Source organism: Ursus americanus, chromosome 33 (genome assembly GCF_024610735.1).
Source record: "Ursus americanus isolate L20-20 chromosome 33, mUrsAme1.1.p, whole genome shotgun sequence".
NCBI lineage: Eukaryota > Metazoa > Chordata > Mammalia > Carnivora > Ursidae > Ursus > Ursus americanus.
The window spans coordinates 5,287,072-5,309,929 of record NC_142159.1 but is presented as its reverse complement, the minus strand read 5'-3'; the positions used below and the strand labels follow the sequence as shown (position 1 = coordinate 5,309,929).

The 22,858-nt window shown below is 52.3% G+C and overlaps 1 protein-coding gene across 2 annotated transcripts in view; it reads left to right on the top strand.

Moving 5' to 3' along the window:
* Positions 1-670: 670 nt before the first annotated feature.
* Positions 671-22,858, top strand: part of C33H1orf94 (chromosome 33 C1orf94 homolog) — a 41,060-nt gene continuing 18,872 nt past the window's right edge. Inside the window, exons 1-3 of one of the 2 annotated variants that reach the window (XM_087858412.1) lie at positions 671-1,166; positions 12,448-12,462; positions 21,954-22,624. In XM_087858412.1, the coding sequence (XP_087714538.1) occupies positions 838-1,166; positions 12,448-12,462; positions 21,954-22,624 (1,015 nt within the window). In that variant the 5' untranslated portion in view covers positions 671-837. Of the gene's footprint in view, positions 1,167-12,447; positions 12,463-21,938; positions 22,625-22,858 lie in introns of both variants that reach the window. The other variant, XM_045782624.2, reaches the window with a different exon arrangement.

Genomic DNA, 22,858 nt, shown 5'->3' with positions numbered 1-22,858 from the left:
CCCAGAGAGGAATTCCGGCGCTGGACAGGGAGGGTGTGGGAGCCACCGGCGCGCAAATCGGCCCAAGCCGCCACGCCCTGCGCGGCCCGCCGAGACAGAGCCCTGCTGAGGCTGGGCGCCGCTGGCCCAGGCCGAGCGCAGCCCGGCGCAGGGGGCGCAGCAGGTGTCTGCTGGGAGCGCCGGGGCGGGCTACCCGTGGCCGCACTGCCGGGGGTCTTCCTGCCTGCCGAGGCAGGGCGGCGCTGCAGAGGGGGACGGGGGCGGGGAGAGGGCCGAGCTAGGCGGGGCTAGGCGGGCCGTTGGCCCTCGGGGTGCGCGGGGGTCCCTGGGAAGGCCCGACTGAGAACCTGATGGCGGGCCCCCGCCCCCACGGCGCCTAGCACAGTGCCCAGTGCCGGACCCCGGCCCAGCCATCCGCGCGGCTTGGACGGCAAGAATGGGCTGAGCCGCAGGCGCCGCAAGGTGTCACGGGCGCATCGCGACGGGGGAGTGCCAGGGACTGTGGGGAGAGCCTGCCCTCCCCCTCCAGCTGTTCCCAGATGTCATTCTGCTCGCCCAGGCTCCTGGTTCCTGAGCTCAGGGGGATTCCAAGGTTACTAAGCTACTGGTTTTTGTTGACTTTCAAATATTTTCTTCTAAGGGAGAGGGGGAGGGGGGCAAAAGTCAGGAAAGAGCAAATAAAAACAAATCAAAATAAGCCCCCCTCCCCAAAAGAAAGCTGTCCTCCATCCACCACTCACAGCCAAACCGAAGGCCTCTGAACATAGTCACCTTGCTGAAGCAACAGCCAGACAGAACTGACCTGCTTCTGCCCATCCTCATCCCCCTTTCTGGTGAATGAGGGGTGGTGGTGGATGGTCCCCCTGTCTTCGAGCCCTGGGTGGACAAAGGGGCTTCCGGAAAGAGAGGAGGAGGATGGCCAGTGGGAATGGGCTCCCTTCATCCTCGGCCCTGGTGGCCAAGCGCCCCTCCGCCCTGGGCCCGTTCCCCAGATACATCTGGGTCCACCAGGACACCCCCCAGGACAGCTTAGACAAGACTTGCCATGAAATCTGGAAAAGAGTTCAAGGCCTGCCCGAGGCCTTGCGGCCCAGGACCTCGAAGGAACAGCTCTCCACCCCCATGGCTGGGACTCCAAGAGACAACGGGCTCAGCTTCCAAGAAGAGTGAGTTTCCCCCTCTGCGGTTGGCATCAAGGGAGGTGGGAGGAGCTGAGGTCCAACCTTCTGGGGCAATGTTCTGGCCCATTGTTCAGTCTGGTTAAGCCCTAAAGGCTGTATGCGTTTCCTCCACCTGTTGTGGTCCTGTCTAATCTTTATAGCGGAGGTGACAGGGGTCCTGAAGTTACCTGGGTGAAGGGCCAGACCAGGACTGTGTTTCTGCTGCCTCTTTTCCAGCCCACTAAGAGGACATTTTTCATTTTGCGTAGGCAACCCAGATGTAGATCTGAGGACCTCGAAAACCCACACTGGCCTGGGCTGAGGGTCAGATGCTCATGGTTTTTCCCTGGAGGCAACGCCGAGATACTTTCCCTTTCCCACCCCCAAAGGCTAGGCATTGGCACAGATGAGTCTGGTGGTTTTAAACCACATCTGGAATTCCCTAATACAGGGAGCAGCTGTCCCATTCAGCCTCCACAAAGCCGCTGCAAGAGCGCACATCAAAATATTTACTGGGAAGGCATTGACATATTCAGAGGGCACAATAGAAAATTAAAGTGCGGGAAAATGGCTGTAAATAGCCCTTTTCCTGGATGGGAAATCCTGCGTCTGGGAAACACAGAGCTTAATGTTGGGCAGATATTGTTGGGCATGGATACCCACAAGGAGAGGAAGGAGAGAGCACGTAAAGCACCATGGTCATCAGTGCCACTGCTGAGCCCCCGTTCAATGTTTGGCACCCTTAGAGCGGGCTGCAAACGTTAATTAACCCAGAGTCCCTCTGAGCCAGGTATTAGTGTCCCCATTTTACAGATGGGTTAAGTGTTAATAATTAAGTGCTAATGAAAGACCAAGTGATAATTAAGTGTCGCCTGTTGCAACACATGCTCCAGTTCACCTCAGAGATGCTAAAGTGGGGGGACCCTTGAGGCAATTATCAGCTGTGTCTGGTTTCAGGGGATTTCTATGAAAGAGCTGGGAAGAAAGGCGACGCTAACTGCTACTCGGTACAAGGTGTGCGCTACCTGCTGGCCTCTCTCCAGCTGCAGATGAAGGTGGAAGGCCCTTTGGCTGTTACTGCTTATCCTGCCCTGTGCTCAGCACGACGTGGCCGGGTTGGGAATGGCCCGTCTACCGCCCAAATCCTGCTGTCCAGCCCTCCAGGGGCACTGAGCCCCCCTCCCCTGCCCGTTGCCATCTGCTCTGGGACGGGGCCTTGGCAGGGGGCCCTTGGGGCTGTGCTCAGCTCTCAGTGGCCAAGAAGCTGATTGTCCACTTTGTGGACCAAGGGTCAGTGGCAATTTCCAGTAGATGGCACCCTCTCTGCCAGGTCACACTGAGTTAATGGAGACACACTCTACTTCCAGTCTGTACTTGGCCCAAAAGTGAACTGGTGCCCCTTTGGCCAGTTGCTTAACTCCATTTGGCCTTGATGTTTTTCATCTGCAAATCGAGGATGATGTGCCCTGCCTGGTCCACCTCAGAGTCCATAATAAGGACCACATGGGGTGGACACAGGAAGCCCCCCGCCCTCCCTCAAAGCAGCATTATGCAAAGGAGGCTGTCCTTAAATGGAATTCTCAGAGTTTAGGGGTTTTTTGCTGGCTTCAATCAGGGGTTTTCTTTCTTTCTTTTTTTATATATATAATAATTTTTTTATTATGTTATGTTAGTCACCATACAGTGCATCCTTAGTTTTTGACGTAATGTTCCATGATTCGTTACTTGTGTCAATCGGGGGTTTTCACACTCTGCTCGTAGACCTCAAGGTGTTTCCAGGGGTCACCCTAGAATCAAGGGGACTGGTTGCTGGGCCCCCCCATCCCCACGTCAGCCAGAGGGCTGTTTGGTGTTTTGGAACCTTGTTTCCTGGAGTTTCCAGTAAAAACTGCATTTGGAAAACTAACAAACAACCCCCCCCCCCCCCGGCAAAAAAAACCCAGTGGTTTTGCTACTGAGAAAGGATCCGGGAAACCACCGCCTTAGATGAATAACCGGTGTCAGAACCGTGTAGACACCAACCCAGGAGAACACGAGGAGCTCTTTTTGCAAGCAAGCAACTGCGATGGCGGAGTCCGGTCGCTGGCTTCAGGCCGCGGGCAGCCGTGTGCCATCAGGCCGCGGGCTTTGTTTAACTTCCGCGCGTTTGAGTTTCCTCATCTGCCAATTGGAGACGATTCCCGCCATCTCCGAGGGCTGTTGGGATGATTCAATGGGGTATTTAAACATTCCTGGTAAGAACGGTAATGACTAGGGGTTTGTCTAAATTCCCGGTAATAGTAATGATGATGATGATCTCCTTAAGCCCTGCAATTATTACAGGAGGTTGGTGCTATTTTAAACTCCCCCCTTTTTACTTTGTATTATGCAGATGTTCCCATGCACAAAATAGAATAGGATGGTGAGTGTCTGTGTGTCTGTCACCGAGGTTCATTAACTGCCCACTTGGGCCATTCTTGGTTCGATTCCTCCCTCCCTGGTTTTTCAATGAAATCCTTTTCATGGATGAGGTCACAGGTTGGAGGGGTTCATTTCTCTGTCCGAGGCCTGACGGTTAGGAAGTGGTGGAATTTCAGAAAGCAAACCCAGGTTCATCTTAGCTACTGTGCGATAGTGTGGGCTATGTTCCCCTGGAAATGGAAGCATCTTTTTGGATCGTTGTAATACTTGGCAGCCCTGGTGTTCTGAATGGTCACACACAGACAATGGATTTCAAATCCAATGAGCTGTACGGTGTGTAGCTCATTCGTAGACCTGGTTTGGGTGATATTTTCTGCTATCAGGGTGGCTAGATATGTAAATTCTAAAACTCTTATTAGCCAGAATTTTTTTCTTGACGCAATCCCTCTATATCCCCAAACCCCAGACATCTCAAGGCTGAAAGGGAGATCGGAGGCCATCTTCTGCTGCTTGAATCTCTTCCTCAACATCCTTGCCAAGTGGTTATCCACTTGTACCCTTGCTTAGATGGGGAGCTCACCACCTCCCAAGGCAGCCCCTTCCCTTGCTATGAATGCTGGCTGTCAAAAGACCGTTTTCTTCCTCTATCGAATCTATCTCTATCAAATGCTTACCCATTGATCTGGATTCAGGTCAATGGATTTAGGGCTCCAAACTAAATCAATGTCCTCGTTCTCTCCATAGCCCTTTGGATATTAAAAGATGGCAACAATATTCTTCCTAGGATTTCTTGTTTCTGTAGCTGATTATCTCTGGTTTTCTAAGTTTCCTCTCACGTGTGCTGGTCCCCGTGGCAGTGCGGTAACCAGAACCAGGTACAGGAATCCAGGTATGATCCAGTTTGTGCAAACTGGATCATCTCTGTTTGTGTTCTGTTGTCATGGTAGCGGTGATTAATGACACATTCACTTTTCTCCATGAGCCAGCTTCGTTCCGTGGGCACATTTGGAGTTTATTCGTTCATTCATTCAATTATTCTTTCAGCAAATATTTAATAAGCATCAACTGTGTGCCCGGCACTGTACTAAGAGCGAGTGGGATAGAGCTGTGAACCAGATAAGGCTGTCCTTGGAGCTTACATTCAAGTAAGGGACAGAAACAGAAAGCAAGTAAATAAAAGACCGTGAGAGTTTTGGAATGTGAAAAGGACTGGTATTCTGGTTGGAGGAAACCAAACACAAAAATAAGCCAGATAATTTCAGATAACAGTGAGCTCTCTGATGGAAATAAAACCCCGTCAAGGGAAAGCACCCTTCGGTAGAGGGTGGTCAGGGAAGGGCTCTCTGAGGAAAGGTGGTCATGTGATCTGAAACCTGGATCCCAAGAAGGAGCCGGTCAGGGGAAATTCGGGGAAGGGCGTCCAGGCAGACAGGAGAGCGACCATGAAGAGCCCGATGTAGGGGTGAACATGGAGAGGGACTGAGGGATCGCGGGGCTGGGGCAGGGGTGTGATGGGACACAGGACGAAGGGATATCGGGGGCAGGCCAGCAAGGTGTAGGCGGCCTGGGGAAATCACCGTAGTCAGTGCGGATTTGATTCTCGGTGTGATGGGACATGAGCGAACACTTTAAAGAAGGGGGTGTAGCATGAATGGATTCACTGGTTTTTAAAAACCTCTCCAGCTGCTGTGTGGACAGGGTGTTTGGGCCTGAGAGAGGAGGGGGGGAGACCTCTGGAAGATGCCCCCGTGGTCCAGGTGAGGCGCCAGGGCGGTGGTGGCTGGATCCGAGGGACCGCAGTGGAGCTGGCAGAAGCAGGAGAGTCAGAGGCTCTTCTGCGAGGAGCCAGCTGGCCTGCTGACATTTGGGGCACACAAACAGAGACAGCAAGGCTCCGCTGAGGTTTTCAGCCTGAGCCACTGCTGGACCCGGGGGTGGGGGGGGGCATTTCCTGAGGTGGGAAAGAAACCAGAGAAATGGGCTTTTGGCGAGAAATCAATAATTCTGTCTGGTATTCATTAAACTTCAGAATCTTACTCAGCTATATTTTAAGTAGACTTAAATTTGGGTTTGGAGCAATGTGGCAAGCCACCTCCCAACTCATAGCCTGGGACCACGTGTTCCCTCATTCCTCCTGTCGTTGACACTTCACAGCCTCAGAATAGAGTTTTGGGTTTGCCGTTGACTCCGTTGCCCTGACTGGGACGTGGCATTTGTTCATTCCTTTGTTTACAGATTCATTCAACAAACACTCACAGGTGCCTTCAGGGTGCCAAGCCCTACGCCGGTCGCACGATACAGAGATAAGCAGGATAGGAGCCCTTCTCTCCAAGAGCTCCCACGCTAGTGGCTGGGGTGGACCCGGATACAGCAATGACATTCAACAGTTTCTGTTGTGCTCCTACTACATGCCTGATAAAGGATGCAAACAGTTACCACGGTAGGAAAGACGGGGACAGTCTCTGACCTTCATGGACCTTCAGCGCCTCGAGGAAAGCAGATCACAACATATTACCCTTAATGTGCTGATGAAGTCCCGGTGCAGTGGGAGCACTACTGAGGGGCACACAGATCTGGGCTTGGGGCTCAGGGAAAGCTTCCTGGAGGAGGCCGTGGGAGGCGCACTGGAAGGTCAAGAGACAAGACCCCTGCACTGAGCGTGTGATGAAGGGTACAGAGGCGCCCCCTTGGGAGCAGAGGGTGGCAGGACGGTCCCTGCAAAGTGATCCATGGTGGTGTCTCCTGGGCTGGGTCTTGAGGAGAGAGGACAGCCCACAGAAAGCATCCTGCAGGTGCACAGCAGGACAGGCAGCTCCCTGGCGATGGCAGGTTATGTGTGGAGGTGGATGAGAGTGGAGAGGTGGCCTGGGGCTTGCTGGGTGGGGCTAACTTCTCTGGTGGCTTCCAGGCCTTCAGCCAGCACTACAGAAACTTCCTCCTTCCCCGAGTCAGGCAGAACTTGGTCTGCAGGTTCGGAAGGCTTTGCTGGGTGTTACCCCAAGCCAGACCTAAGGAGGAGGGTAACACTACACCAAGAAAGGAAATCCACTTAAATATTTAGAAAACAGAAACGATTTCCTGATTGACAGCCTTCTGAGGTATCTGTCTCAGGAAGGAAGAGGGCTGTTTCGCACTTGCTTTAGTAAATCCTCACTGATCAGTCCCCCTGGCCGGCCAGGCCCCCGGGACTTGGAGCCCCGAGTGGTGCCTTCTTTGACCTGCTCTCCCAACAAACCAATCTTTTGTGCTATGGTTATTTGAACGATTGAATGAATCCTTCTTTCCTGGAAAAGTTGCTTGGAATATATGCTCACTTTTATTTACTATTATTATTTTTAAAAAAGCTTGAAACCTGGTGATGGGCGCAATTAGGACAAGACTCACACATGGAAACTCAGACTGGTGTCCTGGAGCAGAAGCCTGCTCCGAAGACCTTTGGAGTCTGATGCTCTAGGCTAGAGTTTTCTCTTCTCTAAGAGGTCAGACGTTTCAGGATCTGAAGAAAGTTGCTGTGCGCTCTTTTGCTTAAAACACATCCTTATATCCCTTCACATTTTGTGAATGGCAGAGGCCTCAGGTTGGAATCCTTTTCTCCTGGACACTAAGCGTCTCCCTCCCTTAATTTCCTGGGGTTGGGTCTCTGCCACTGCTGTGACCCCAGTCACATTGACATCCCCCATCCTGGCTGTCAAGCGAATTAATGCACGGAATGGCAGACAGAGGCTTAAGGCCCCGCCAACCCTTCTCTCCTCCACTCACCTTCAGGATGGTCTTGGACTCCTTGCCTCCCTGCTGGTGTCTTTTCTGCCATTTTCAGAACGTCTCATCCCGCTGTGTCTGGTTCCTTTCCTTCCTGGATGTGCTTCGCCCTTCACCTGCTTCATATCCCCGAAGCATGACAACAGGAATCTCCCATGGCTCCCTCGTTGTCTTCTGACCCCCTGGACCTGGTCTTCTAGGGTCTTCGTGTTGGCTCTGCCTACACGTCTAGCTGCATGTCTTACTGCTCTTCTCCAAACTCTCTGTAAGCCCAGAAGAACCATCAGCAGGTGCACAGCTCTTTGTTTTTGCTCGGGTGACTGCTCTGCCAGGAATGCCTTTCTTCCATAGCTCTGCCTGTTGCAATCCTATCTGTCCTTAAAAACCTAGAATAAGTGTCATCCCTTGAATGTTTCACGGCTCACCCAGTCAACTTTTTTTCCCCTTCCTCCCTCTTCCATGTTCTTCCTTTTCATTTAAATACATAATTATACTTTCTCTTTTTCCTAAGAGTTTCAAGGTGGCTCAGAAAACAATAAGGAAACAGGTGGGTTCGAATCCCAGCACGCTTCCTAGCTATCACCAAGTTGCGCAGACTTTCCGTGCCCCGTTTCCGTCATCTGAAAAATGGAAAATGCCCCAGCGACCAACCACCTTAAAGGATTATTGTGGAGCTTGATGAAAGAATGCATGCCAAGCTCACACAGCACCTGGCATAAGATAAGGACTCCAGATTATTCGCCATCATCATCATCACCACCCTTATTGTTTTGGTCAAGGATAAAATAACAGGGTTTAAGTAATCAAGAATGATACCAGGGGGGCGCCTGGGTGGCACAGCGGTTAAGCGTCTGCCTTCGGCTCAGGGCGTGATCCCGGCGTTCTGGGATCCTCTGCTGGGAGCCTGCTTCTTCCTCTCCCACTCCCCCTGCTTGTGTTCCCTCTCTCGCTAGCTGTCTCTATCTCTATCGAATAAATAAATAAAATCTTTAAAGAAAAAAAAAAAAAGAATGATACCAGGGAGGAAACTTATATACCTGAAAACCTAAGTTAATGGAAACCACTCAACCAAGGCTAGCACTTTGCTTTGACAATCTTGGCAGCACGGCAAATAGTGGGAACACAGTAGTTGGTTTCTATCACTTCTATCATCTAATAAGAGAAAACAGGAGAGATCATCGGGGGACACCAATGCTTCCCTAGCTCTAAGGACTGTGACGTAGGGCTCTTTACATGAGGGTGATGGAATGGAAGAGTTGGTTCCAGCCCAACTCTTGTGTTGACCATTGGCCAAAGGGGAGGGCACAGCCTGCCATGGGATCTGTTGCTGTGGTTCCGGCATGAGATTTCTGATCATCAGGCACATACTGCCTACTGCCTCGTGGTAACAGTCCCTCTTCCCCCACTTGACCATGGCTGCTTCAGGGCAAGGACTGTGTCTTACTCATCTTTGTCTCCCGGTGCTCAGCTGAGTTCCTGGCACTTGGTGGCTGCTATGCAGTGTGTACGAATGAATGAGGAGGCGAATGATGGATGGACCATAAAAATGCCACTGCAGGGAGGGTGAGGCCCGGAGGTGGCCAGGATCCAAGCAAGGGGTCACAGTCATCAGAGGAAGCATTGAGTGACCCAAGGACAGAATATCAATAAGGCAAGACCTTGCAGGGTTTTTTCCTCCTCCTGCGTAAGCTGCAGAGAGGGGAACTAACATTTTCTGGTACATCTGATATATGCCAGGCTCTATATTTTAATTTTCTGTTTATCTCATTGTCTTAGCAACCCTTCCCAGTAGATGGTCGGTATGACTCCCGTTTTACAGATGAGGAAACTGAGGCTCAGACTCTAGACAACTTGCTCAGAGTCATCCTGCTAGGAGGGGGCAGAGCAGAGATAGGAGCCCCATGAAGCTTCAAGGCCTGAGCTCCTTCCTGGACACCAGGAGCCCATCAGGATAGCCCTTCCGTGTCTGCTTAGCACCAGGAGCCATGAGCGGCAGAGGGAAGATGAATCATGATTAAGGTCCCATGTCCCGTGTCCCCCTTTTTAATTTAATTTTATGGTTTCAGGAGCTGTGTCGCAGGTTGTGGGAGCCTGCAGAGATGGGCCGCCGGTGGGTTGGTTTAATCCCCTTTGTAATATCTTTGTTGCAACGTTCTTTCCAATTCAGCTCCCAAGTCACATTAAAAAAATACCTCTTCCTTAGGGTAAGCCTTCTCTTATTAAACAGATTCAAATGAAAAGTTTTAAAGATAATTTGAACAATACGAATCACACTGTAGCCCCACAGCTGCCGCCGTAGTCACTCCTCAGCGGGTCCCATCTCAGTCTCCGGCTCACTGAGCCCCCCACCCCAAAACCCTTCCAGTCTGGGGCCCAGCCCTCACCAGCTTCCGGTAGGTCAGCTTCTCAGGGTCAGGGAGGGGCAGCCAGAGGTGTCTCACGTCCCTGGGCCAATCTCCCTTCTCTGTCCCACCTGCCCCGGGGAGATTCACACCAGGCTGGGTGTCTCATTTGCATCAAAACCATGGGGGGTGGGGGAGGGATGTCTGTTCAGAATGCAGATACCTGGGCCCCGTTCTGGGCCCACTGCACTGCCATCTCTCCAAGAGTGCCCGGGCATCTGCACTTGGAACAGTTGCCTGGCGTGAGTCCTATGCATTTGTACTCTGGTTCCTTTGAGGTCAAAGATGACAGATCCTCAAGTTTAAAAGGGACACAGCTTTGAGAAGGTGTTTCAAAGACGCGTGAAGGAAGGGGACTGCGCTTTATGGAGTGAGCTCCAAGTGTATATGCCAAGGACCTCGTAAAAAATGGGCTCTACTCAGTGTGAAGGCCTTTGCTAAGGAGTGAGAGGAACATCAAGTCCAGGCTTGGCGTTGGGACAGCGGAGGGATTTCACAGGGTTACCCCCTTTAACCCTGAGTGGTGTCACCATCCCCAGGGTGCACATGACAAGAATGAGGTTCCGGGACGTTCCCTCCCCCTCCCCCCTAGCCAGCCCGGGTCCTGGGCGGTGAAGGGTCAGCAGGGCTCCCAGCCCGCAGCCTGGCGGCTCTTCCGCACGCACCGCGCCTCTCGTCGGAGCCGCTAACATTTGCATAGCGCTCCTTGCAGTTTACCGAGCGCTTCACGCTCACCGGCTCCCTTAATCCTCCCGCAGCCTGGAGGGTGGAGGAGGGGCGGGAGGCCCCGAGCCTTCTGAAGGTCCCCCGCCCCACTACCCCTTCCCCACAGCCGTCCCAGCAGACAGAGCTCAGTGGGCTCCCAGGTACCTTTGGGACCCAGGTGCGCAGGCCGTGAGTGGCAAGTAAATTTGCAGCTTCTCCCAAGTGCCCCTGCACCCTAAACTGAACCGCTTCAGAGCCCAGGGTCCTCAGGTTGGGAAGGGTGGAATCCACCCTCCTCATTCCTTTCCTTCCTGCTGGTTTTCCACAAGCCCGTGGTGGTGTGTGTCTGTGCGTGCTGTGTGTGTTGGGTGTATGTGTGTATGGCTGTGGGAAGTGTGTGAGGTGAGTGCATGGGTGAGGTATGTGTGCACGGGTGTGCATGGATGTGGTGTGTGTGTGCATGTGTGTGCATGTGTGTTGGGGTGACTGTGGTATGTGTGTGCATGGCTGTGTGTGCATGCACGCGCGTACGTGGGTCTGTGTGCATGGCTGTAGTGTGTATGTGTACATGACTGCTGTGTGTGTGTGCACGGCTGTGGTATGTGTGTGCACACATGGCTGTGCTGTGTGTGTGTGTGCATGGGCGTGGTGTGTGCGTGGTTGTGTGTGTGAACATGGCTGTGGTATGTGTGTGTGCATGTGTGTGCATGTGTGTTGGGGGTGACTGTGGTATGTGTGTGCATGGCTGTGGTGTGTGTGCATGGTTGTGTGTGCATGCACACGTGTACGTGGGTCTGTGTGCATGGCTGTAGTGTGTATGTGTACATGACTGCTGTGTGTGTGTGCACGGCTGTGGTATGTGTGTGCACACATGGCTGTGCTGTGTGTGTGTATGCATGGGTGTGGTGTGTGCGCGGTTGTGTGTGTGTACATGGCTGTGCTGTGTGTGTGTGCATGGGCGTGGTGTGTGCGCGGTTGTGTGTGTGAACATGGCTGTGGTATGTGTGTGTGTGCATGGGTGTGGTGTGTGCGTGGTTGTGTGTGCACACATGGCTGTGCTGTGTGTGTGTGCATGGCTGTGGTATGTGTGTGTGCATGGGTGTGGTGTGTGCGTGGTTGTGTGTGTGAACATGGCTGTGGTATGTGTGTGTGTGCATGGGTGTGGTGTGTGCGTGGTTGTGTGTGCACACATGGCTGTGCTGTGTGTGTGTGCATGGCTGTGGTATGTGTGTGTGCATGGGTGTGGTGTGTGCGTGGTTGTGTGTGTGAACATGGCTGTGGTATGTGTGTGTGTGCATGGGTGTGGTGTGTGAGTGGTTGTGTGTGTGAACATGGCTGTGCTGTGCGTGTGTGCATGGGCGTGGTGTGTGCGCGGTTGTGTGTGTGAACATGGCTGTGCTGTGCGTGTGTGGGTGTGGCGTGGGTGTGGGGAGACAGACTCAGGGCAGGTCAGCGAACCCTACCTCTGGAGGACACAAGGTAGCTTGGACGAGCCCGTGTCCCTTCCTTCCACGCTGGGGGGGCACCCTGGGTGCTCAGGGAACAGAACCTGGGTGTTTGCTCCTCATGCAGACAGGAAGACCCAGAAATGTCCATGACCCTCGGTCAAGCAAGGGGGCTGCCTGCTAGGGGTGGTGCCAGGCTGGACGCCAGAGCTCCCGCCTTCATGACGAAGGCCTCTCTCTCTCTCTCTCTCTCTCTCTCTCCTGGGGCCCTTGAGGCCTCCTCCCCGCCCCCGCTCACAGCCCCTCACCTGCCCACCAAGTTCTGCCTTCGGCCGCCTCACCCCGGCCTCTGGCCTCCTGCGCCCGAGCTCAGAGAGAGGACGTGAACTGCAGGTCATCCGGTCAGCAAGGACAGAGCGGGGGTTTGAGTGCCGCTCTCCTGACTACAAAGGCCTTGCTCCTTCTCCCACTTCTGCTGTTCGGGGCAATGTAGGGCAGTGGCTACGGGGAGAGGCTCGGAGCCATGTGGCCTCGGATCCAACCCTGCTCTTGGGTGAACGTGAAGTGACCTTTCAGACTTCCTGAGCCTCGGTTTCCTCTTTCTAAACCGGGAATGAAGAAGCTACCCATCCTTCCTAGTTGTTGTGAGGACAAGCACCTGGCACCCAGTAGACACCACACAGATCGTGGCTCAGGCCCCAGACCCCTCCTGTCTCTCCTCTGGGCTGCTCCCCGGAGGAAAAAGACCTAAGCCTGGCGATTCTCTGCTGAAATCTTTCCGGTGGCTTCCCTGCACCTTTAGAATCAAATGCCCTCTCATCGCTCTGAGGCCTGGCACAGACTGCCTCCTGCCTTTATCTCTAACGTCACCTCATGTGACTCCGCCCTTAATGTGCCCCCCGCACTCGAGCGTCAGTCCCGCCAATGCACCAAGCCCTTTCCAGCCTCGGGGCCTTCGTGTGTGCCATTCCCTGCGTCTGGAAAGCTTTTCCTTGTGTTCTTTACCTGAATACATTCTTCTCCCTTTTCTCCCCCAGCTTAAACGACGCTTCCTCAACAAGGCTCTTTCCGCTCTCCTAACCTAGGCCTGTGCACCTAGTGTTCTCCCACACAGCTTTGCACGCTTGGTTTTCAGAGCAGTGTGGCCCAGGGCTTGAGAAGAGTAGCACGGGAGCCCGCTTGCCTCAGTTCATTCCCCTTGTTACTTCTCAATTCTGTGACCTTGGAGAAATTACCCAACGGCTCTGTCTCTTTGCTTCTTCATTGTAAAAACGGGGAACGTTGTATCTCTCTGTGTCAGTTCACTTTAGATCTATGACAAACCACCCCAAAGCTTGGTGACTCGAAACCACAACTAGGTATCTACTCAGCTCGCATTTCTGAGGTTCCGCGATCTGGCCCAGGCTCAGCACAATGGTTCTTCCGGCGGGGGGGAGGGGGGGCTGCGCCTGACCCCACGTGGCTCCTGTTCACCCACGTCTGCAGTCAGCTGGATAGGGCGGCAGGTGGCCCGGGGACCTCGGGGTTTCTGTCCATGGGCTGTGTCATCCTCTCCTGCACTGGGAACGTGGAGGTCACTACATCCCAAGACAGACAAGGGGTGAGGCCCTAGAGTCCAAGCACCTTGTGAGTCTCTGCTTATTGTTCTTTTCTGTATGAAATATATTGCGTTTTTCATTTGGGTTGTATTTCTACTGAAATGTAGTCGACGTATAATAGGGTATTTGTTTCAGGTGAACAACGTAGGGATTCAACATTTATACGCATTACAAAATGATTACCGTACGTCTTGTCACCATCTGTCACCAAGCAAAGTTATTACAGTGCCATGTTATTGGCTATATTCCCTCTGCTGTGCTTTACAGCCCCGTGCCTCACGTGTTTATAGCGGAAAGTTCGTACCTCTCAATTCCCTTCACGTGTGTTTTCCATTCCCCCCTTCCCTCCGGCAACCCCCAGTTTGCGGTATTTCGGAGTCTGTTTCCATCTTGTTTTGGTGGTTCATTTGCTTTCTTTTTCAGATTCCACATATAAGTGAACTCATACGGTATTTGTCTTTCTCCGTCCATCTTATTTGACTTAGCATGATACCCTTTAGGTCCATCCACGTTGTCACGAACGGCAAGATTTCGTTCTTTTTGACGGCTGAGTAATACTCCTGTGTGTGCTTCCAGATCTTGGCTATTGTAAATAATGTTGCAGTGAACGTAGGGGTGCAGATATCTTTCCAAATTAGTGTTTTCATTTTCTTCAGGGAAGTACCAGGATTGCCGGCTGTATGGTATTTTTCTTTTTATTTCTTGAGGAGCATGCATACTAGTCTGCATAGTGGCTGCACCAGTTTACATTCCCAGCAATGGTGCGTGAGGCTCCCCTTTCCCCATATCCTCGCCAATACTTGGTATTTTTTTCCTGCTCCGTAGTAACCGTTCTGGCAGGTGTGGGGTGTGCGTTGTGGTTTTGATTTGCAGTTCCCTGCAATGAGTGTTGTCGAGCACCTGCTCGTGTGTGTCTGTCAGCCATCTGTATTCGTCTTTGGAAAAACGTCTATGTAGGTTCTCTGCCCATTTTTAATCAGATTATTTGTTTGTTTTGTTTTGTTTTTGTGTTGAGTTATATGAGTTCTTTATAGATTTTGGATATTAGCCCCTTATTAGAATTATTTTCTCCCATTCAGTAGGTCATCTTTTTGTTTTGTTGGTTTCCTTCACTGTGTGAAAGCGTTTTAGTTTGAAAGTAGTCCCAATTGTTTATTTTTGCTTTTGTTGCCTTTGCCTGAGGAGACAACCAAGAAAATATTGCTAAGACTCTTATCCAAGAGTTTACTGCCTGTTTTCTTATAGGAGTTTTATGGTTTCAGGTCTTACATGTAGGTCTTTAATTCATCTTGAGTTTATTTTTGTAGGTGGTGTAAGAACGTGGTCCAGTTTCATTCTTTTGCATGTAGCTGTCCAGTTTTCCCACCAGCATTTATTGAAGATTTTGCCTTTTCTCCATTGTACACTCTTGTCTCCTTTCTGTAGGTTAACGACCGTACAAGCATGAGTTTATTTCTGGGCTTTCTATTCTGTTCCACTGATCCATGGGTCTACCTTTGTGCCAGGCCAAACTGTTTTGATTACTATAGCTTTGTGTGGTCTAGTTTGAAATCTGGGAGCAGGATACCTTTCGCTTTGTTCTTTTTTCTCAAGATTGCTCTGGCTGTTCGGGGTCTTTTGTGGTTTCATAGGAATTTAAGGATTATTTGTTCTAGTTACGGGATAGTATTTTGATAGGAATTGCACTGAATCCGCAGATTGCTATGGGGAGTCTGGACATTGTAACAGTATTAATTCTTCCAATCCGTGAGCATGGTGTATCTTTCCATTCCTTTGTGTCATCTTCAATTTCTTTCGGCAGTGTCTTATAGTTTTCAGAGTACGGGTCTTCCACCTTCTTGGTTTATTCCTAGTTATTTATTCCTAGGTATTTCTGCTTATTACTGAATCAAGATGGGCGGAAACTGCCGCAGGGCTGGGACTCAGGAAGGCATGATAAGATGGGGGCTGTTATTGTGATCAGTCGACCACACTACCCCACTGGGGCTGTTGTGGGGACTCAAATGAGACCTCGGCATGGAAAGGACCTAACACAATGCCTGGCCAGTTAGTTAGCTCTTCATAAGTGCGAAAGCCTTCTTATTATTTTGTGACCTGGGACCTGAGGCGTAGACGTGGTAGCCAGATTGTGTAAGGTATGGCCCCCGTGAACCATGGGGGGTTTGAGTCCGTTTCTGACTCTTTCCAGGGAGTGAACTCTTGGCCGCTACACTCCGCTGCTCAGCCGTGAGGACAGGTAGAGAAGTCAGAATCCCACCCACGGTCATGAGGTCAGTCTGTGGAGGGACCGTCACTCAGGCCCGGGTCTGCGCCAGACCTGGGGCCCTTCACCTGCCTCAGTCACAATCAGCCATGTTGCCCGGGTACTGGACTTGGGTACCGTGTTTGTTGTTGGTCTGAAGTGCCATGGTGGGAAGAAAATATTTGTTTTGGGTGTCCTCTTGTAGCACTAACAATCCTCTGCTTGCATTTTTCTGTTGTCTGGCTCGGATGAATAGCAGTTTTCGTCTTTGCTCTGTGTTATCATGTACACAGAACCGCTGTTGGGAGCTAACAGCGTGCTTGCTTAGTCATTATTCTGGGAAGGGGTGCCAACCAGTCAATAGCCTTTATTTTTATATGACTCTGTACACTGCAAATGCAGAAATCATGCACAGCGCTGGCGTCCAGAGCCGCCACCAGACACCTGTCACTTCTGGAGGTGGGCAACGCAGACGTGGTGGCAGCCGTCGGAGCCCCAGCACCAATCCTGACTTCTTCCTTTGTCAGCGCCCGGGAGCTGCGTTAACCTTCCTGAATGATTCACTGTGATAGAGTCTGTGGCAGATTTTATGGTTTTTACCAACTCAAAGGAGAAAGCAAATAGCACGGGAGAGGTGCCAGGATCGGCAAAACTTCTTAGGAAGAGAGAAGAAAAGATAGATTCCAGGAAATGCAGGGGAGCAGACTTGACATTGAACCCAGGGAAGTCGTGGGAAGAATGAAAAGTCTTCCTGGGATCCCCAAGGTGGTTGCGAAGATCTGGGAGGCTTTGTGTGGGGTCTGCCGTGGGATCGCCGTGCAGAGGTGGGGAGTTCTTAGGACCGGGCTAAGCAAGTGGTTCATGTCATCTGACCAGCTGAGGGATGCCAGGCCAGACGTGGGGGCCAGAACATGGAATAAAGCCAGCCAGAGCGTTTGCAACCCATGGAAGGAGCTGGTCAGTCTTTGGCAGCAGGGTTCTTGATGTGAAGAGCTCCAAGAGATGGACAGGGGTAAAGATAAGTTCATGAGCTAGTTTCCTCATTGATTCAACAAATTCTCCCTGAGCGGGAGTGAGATGCCAGGCACCGCTCTAGATGCTGGGGCTCTGTGCTGAACAAGATACAGTCCCTGCCCTCAGGGAGGTTATGTTGTTGTGGGCAATAAAGAGATAAAAAAGATGCTATGGATGGTGGTTAATACCATGAAGGAAATATGCGGGCTGCTGGAGCGGAGAGTGCCTGGTAAGGACGGGGCACTTTAAGAATGGCAGAAAAGGCTACTTTGGGAGTAGGAAACATGAACTGAGGCCTGAATAATGAGAAGAAGCAAGAGGAGATGATCTAGCATTCCAGAGGAAATGCAAAGGCCCTGGGGCTAGAATGAACTTGGCATGTCAAGGAATATAAGGCCAGAACGGCTTGGATGAAGGAGGAGTCAAAGCAGGAGGGGGTGACTGAGCCACTTTGTATACTGCCCTGAAGGTCAGGAAGGAGTTTAAATTTTATCCTATATGTAATGAGAGTGCACATGAGGGTTTAAGCAGAGAAATGGATTGATCTGAGTTCTGAGAACGTCCTAACTCTGCAGGCATGCAGTTTTCTAGAACAAACAAGAACAAAGGAATCTTGTTTTCTTGGGGGTTGCGGGGGAAGGCAGGTAGGGACGCCCTTGCTCGGGGACTTGTAACTGTGTGATGAATCTTGATTGCGGCGAGGTGTTTGATAAAGGCTGTCTTGGAGAAGAGAAGATGGGATGATAGTGACTGGATTGACTTATTCCCCCAAAGTGTTGATCCAGGATGACCGTCAGGCTGTGCGGAGGGTCTCCGGCAGTGTCTCCAAGGCTCGGCCCTGGACTCGTTGCCTTCAACATTTCTATCCATAAATTGGCGGAAGACCCAGGAGACGTGCTCCTCAGCCATGCGGCTGACATGAAATTGTCAGGGACAGCTAATGTCACGGATGACAGACTCCGGATTCACCGTGATGGTCCTCCAATAGCTGGAGCGACGGAATGAAACCAGCAACAGCCCTGACGGCACTCAGGTTGGGGGACAGAGCTCAGCCGTGGAGCAGGGGTCCTTGCTGGATAGCTATCCCCGGTAAGGAAGCCGGGTGGGGTAGGAGGAGGTCGTGAAGGCAGCCGACCCCACCCGCATCCCCACACTTTCTAGGTGACAAGGCCCTTGGGCCTCTTTCAGGCTCGTTTTTCCCCATCTGTAAAGTGGGGATGATGTTGTCTATTGTCCAGGAGTGTGGAGAGGATTCAATTCAAGCATGTCTAGGGATGCCTGGCTTCCTGTCCGGCCTGGAGTGGATTTCTGACAGATGCAAGGGAAATAGGAGTTTGTGGAGGCTGGCCCGAGGGAGGGCTGGGGGCCCTGGGGCAGCCTGTCGGGAGCACAGAGGGCCCACAGCCAGAGCGGGCCCTGCATTCTTGGCACCGCACTGCCCCTCCTGGGAATGCCGGCTTCCTAAGAGGCCCCTGACTGCTGTGATGAGCCAGAGGGGTACGAACGGGGGTTCATCCTCAGCTTCTGCCTGTGTTCCAGGTTGTGGGGGGCAGGCGGGTCCTCTCAGGGGCTGAGAAGGGGCCATCTGCGAGTGGCTTTTGATACAGGGACCCCGGGGTCCTGAGGGCCTTTTCGAGTTTCCTTTGACTTCTCCTTGGAGTTGGTACTTGAGAGGATTCAAGCGGTGAGACTTTTTCTATCTGCATCTATTGTGTAACATTTACATTAAAAAAAAACTACGCAACCCCAAGTAGAGCCAACAGTGCGTGATGAACCCATGCACCTCTCAATCACAGTTTCGGTGATCGTCACCGCATGGCCGTCTTGTTTCATCCGTGGCCCCCGTCTTCCCTCCACCCCTGCTGGATTAAGTTTAAAGCAAATCTTAGACATAGTTTTATCTACCTCTAAGAGATAAGGACTCATTTGTTGTTGTTGTTGTTGTTTAAGTATAAACCACAATACCATTATCACAATGTTTTAAAATTGACATACTTGCAGTAGGTCTTTCTAAAAAAAAAAATCTATTGGTATATAGCTTGCTTTGCAGGGTTGTTTTTCTTTTTTTTTTGGTAGAGGGGTGAGTCAAAAACTGATCCTTCAACTGTCTGGTTTCTGTAACTCGAGATTCACCTGTTCCCTTTGAGGATGATGATGAAGAGGAAGAAGGGGGGGTCTCTTTATTCTGATTGTTCGCAGGGACGCAGCCGTGAGAGTGGGTCCTATTTATAGCCGAAGTCTAGACATGGGACGGAGGAAAGGAAGGGAACTGGAGAGGGCAGGGAGGAGGGGGAAGGGGGAGAGGAGAGAATGGAAGGAAGGAGAAAGCCAGAGTGGAAGACGGCCCGGCCTCCCTGCAGCCACGTTGCCCGCTGGAGCTCCCAGGACCAGCCGACACACACCCGAGTCACCTTTCCACCTTCTCTCCCCAGCGTCACACCCGTGGTTCAGGTGTCGTGCCCAGCTACAGGGAGGCCCTGAGGTTCTAGGGCCTGACATGAAATAGCTGGTTGTGCCCAGTGGAGCCCCCAGTCTGCTTGGCTGGAGTCTGCCTTCTCCAGGCCTCTCTGCTACTAAGTCTGCGGAGGCCGTCTGCAGGGCGGTGGTCAGGAGGCACGGCCGGCTCAGTTGGTAGAGTAGTGACATGCTCTTCCCCAGGTTTCCCAAAGGCCCTGGGCCCCCAGCTCCATTCCCAGGGTGCCCTGGGCCTCATGAGGACCCAGCAATGAAGGGGGTAAGGCCTGGCGCATCTGGATGCCCCTGGGACTGTCGCCTGTGCCCGTTCTGATTGGTTGTCAAATACAGTGACTTTCTCCCTGGTTCCGCGTGTGGTGACACGTGAGCGTTTTGTGCCTGCACGCGCACGTGCATCAAACACACCCACAAGTGTGTGCATTTGTTCTTGTGCACTCGCGAGGGTATATATGCTCAGACACAGGGAGCATTACGAGGAAGGCACGTCCCTGCTGGCAGGATTCATGGCCCCAGCTCGAGGGACTGGCTGAGCCCTGGGGAGGAACGGTCAGAGGACGAGTATGCGCCAGGCCTCCCCCACGGCGGAGCTCCACTTGTGGGCACTTTCATTCCCCCCTACCCCCTCTTCATTGTCTTCACCACCCTCCCCCAGGGGCATCGAGTGGTTTCCAGAATGTTCTTTGTAGACCACCTCAGCCACTTTTTATGGGAGCCCATCACATACAGAAAGCAGATGGTTCTAAGCTAGGTCACCATGGTCCTTCTGGCGGCACCAGGGTGGGAAGGTGCCCCCTTGCCAAAGATGCCCGGCCGGCAGGATTGCCATCCTCTCCCACATCTGGAAGGAGCCAGCAAGCGGGAGCCTAGAGTCCATGGGCCCAGTAGGCCCCATCGGGTTGGTGTTGGCCATCAAGGGTCCAGCTGGAGTCCGGGGTTTGAGGTGCAGGTAGAAGCCAGTGTGTGGGTACAGGGAGATGCTTGTGAATCAGTGCAGGGACCGAGCCATTGCTGCTGCTCCCAGGACGTGCGGCTCAGTCCAGAGGCCGTGATCTGGTCAGAGGGCCGTGACAGCCAGGGGGAAACACAGGTATCCACCCACAGGCCACAATGTGGACTCCAGGATCCAGCCAGGCTCACCCTTACCCTGTGCCAGACCCTGTCCAAAGCGCTTTGCACCTGTCTGATATTCTTGTTGACCAGATGAGAAGACTGGGTACAGAGACGCCGAGCCACCTGCCCAGAGCCACAGGGGGGAAGGGGAGGGCTCCAGGGCATGAGCCCAGCTGTCTAGCCCATGGTCCCTTCCCTCACGCTGCTACTCCGCAGTGAGTCTGGGGCTTTCCAGGGCTCAGCCCCAGCCCTCTGGCCTCTGAACTCAGAGCTGTTGACTCACTCCCAACCCCTACGTGGCTGGGCTTTCACTGCCTCAGGGACTGGGCACCCCTGAACAGGGAGGAAAGGACTAAAAATGAGGCTCAGCTCACTCAGCAAGACAGAGTATCTGGAGAGGACCCCGATTCCCGAATCCCAGACCTGAGCTCTTGGTGATGGGCCTGCTGGCCTGGTATAGAAACGTCTCTGGAATCCACTGTTCATTTTTTCTCTTGAGAAAGCAGTAGGTTTCTCTTACCTGGAGAGGTGTTCTCTCCATCCCCTTTCCCTGGGGATGCTGCTACAGAGCGCCCCCCGCCACAAGCTGGCACTAAAGCAGCCTCTTTCTTTCTTTTTTCTTTTTTTTTCTTCTAATAATTTTTATTTTCTTATGTTAGTCACCATACAGTATATCCTTAGTTTTTGATGCAATGTTCCATGATTCATTAGTTGTGTATAACACCCAGTGCACCATGCAATATGTGCCCTCCTTAATACCCATCACCGGCCTAGCCCAAACTCCCACCCCCCTCCCCTCTGAAGCCCTCAGTTTGTTTCCCAGAGTCCACAGTCTCTCATGGTTCATTCCCCCTTCTGTTTACCCCCCTTCATTCTTCTCTTCCTTCTCCTACTGATCTTCCTGCTATTTCTTATGTTCCATAAATGAGTGAAACCATATGATAATTGTCTTTCTCTGCTTGACTTATTTCACTTAGCATAATCTCCTCCAGTCCTGTCCATGTTGCTGCAAATGTTGAGAAATCGTTCTTTCTGATGGCTGAGTAATATTCCATTGTATATATGGACCACATCTTAATCCAGTCATCTGTTGAAGGGCATCTCGGTTCCTTCCACGATTTAGCTATTGTGGCCGATGCTGCTATGAACATTGGGGTGCATATGGCCCTTCTCTTCACTACGTCTGTATCTTTGGGGTAAATACCTAGTAGTGCAATGGCTGGATCATAGGGTAGCTCAATTTTTAACTTTTTAAGGGACCTCCACACTGTTTTCCAGAGTGGCTGTACCAACTTGCATTCTCACCAACAGTGTAAGAGGGATCCCCTTTCTCCACATCCTCTCCAACATTTTTTGTTTCCTGCCTTGTCAATTTTTGCCATTCTGACTGGCATAAGGTGGTATCTGAATGTGGTTTTGATTTGAATTTCCCTGATGGCTAATGATTTTGAACATTTTTTCATGTGTCTGTTAGCCATTTGTATGTCTTCATTGGAAAAGTGTCTGTTCATATCTTCTGCCCATTTTTTGATTTGATTATTTGTTTCACGTGTATTGAGTTTGAGAAGTTCTTTGTAGATCTTGGACACCAGTCTTTTATCTGCCGCCTCTTTCTGACCTGTTTGCAGAGCTCTGGAGCTCAGCCGCGACAAGGATGAGATCTCCCTGTTGGTGGAGCAGGAGTACTTAAGTCTGACCAAAGAGCACCTCATCTTAGTCACAGAGACCTCCGGGGAGCTGGAGGCCCCCGGCACTCCCCCCGAGGGCCCCAGACAGCCGGCTCCCTGCCTTCTCGCACCTCCCCCGCCGGCAGACAGCGGTGAGTACCCAGGAGCCGCCATCGTTGCCGCGGACACACTTCTGGAGCCGAAGGTGGCCGTGTCCGTGATCAGCCGAAGGCAGGACCGTGATTCTGTTATGTCCACGGTCACGGGCATTCTGCGCGCCGCCAAGGCCAAGAGTGTCACGGGGACAGAAGATGGGGGCCACATCCTGGGTGCCTCCACCTCGGAAATCAACAAGCTCCTGGCCCAGTTCCCACTGAAGGCCACAGAAGCAACCAAGGCTCCTGACAACAAGATGGTGCTGGAGGAGACCAGGGTCATCAAGGGCTTCCTGCAGAGCAGCATGTTTAGCGGCCCAGGACCCAGGGAACCCACGGGGCTGGGCCCCTTCCTCCTGCTGCCAGCCCTGCCTCCCGCCCCCCCTGACAAGCCCCCTGAGCTCCCTGCTCAGAAGAGGCAGCTCCCGGTGTTTGCCAAGATCTGCTCCAAGCCTGAGGCGGACTCTGCCGTGGAGGGACACCTCTTACTGGGTGAGTGCAGTTGGGAGCAGGGCTAGTGAGTGGGCCTGCAGGGAGGAACCTACCAGAAAGCCAACCAAGTCTGCAGCAGGTGCATGCAGCATCTTTGAGCGGACTAGGACACGGCGGTCTCTCTGATGCGTGCAGTTCCCCAAGTGCAGGCTGTTTTCGGCACCCACAGGCCCCCTCTGCTGGATGCCCAGGTACGGGGCACTGCTTGGGTAAGCAAACACAGTGGCCTGGATC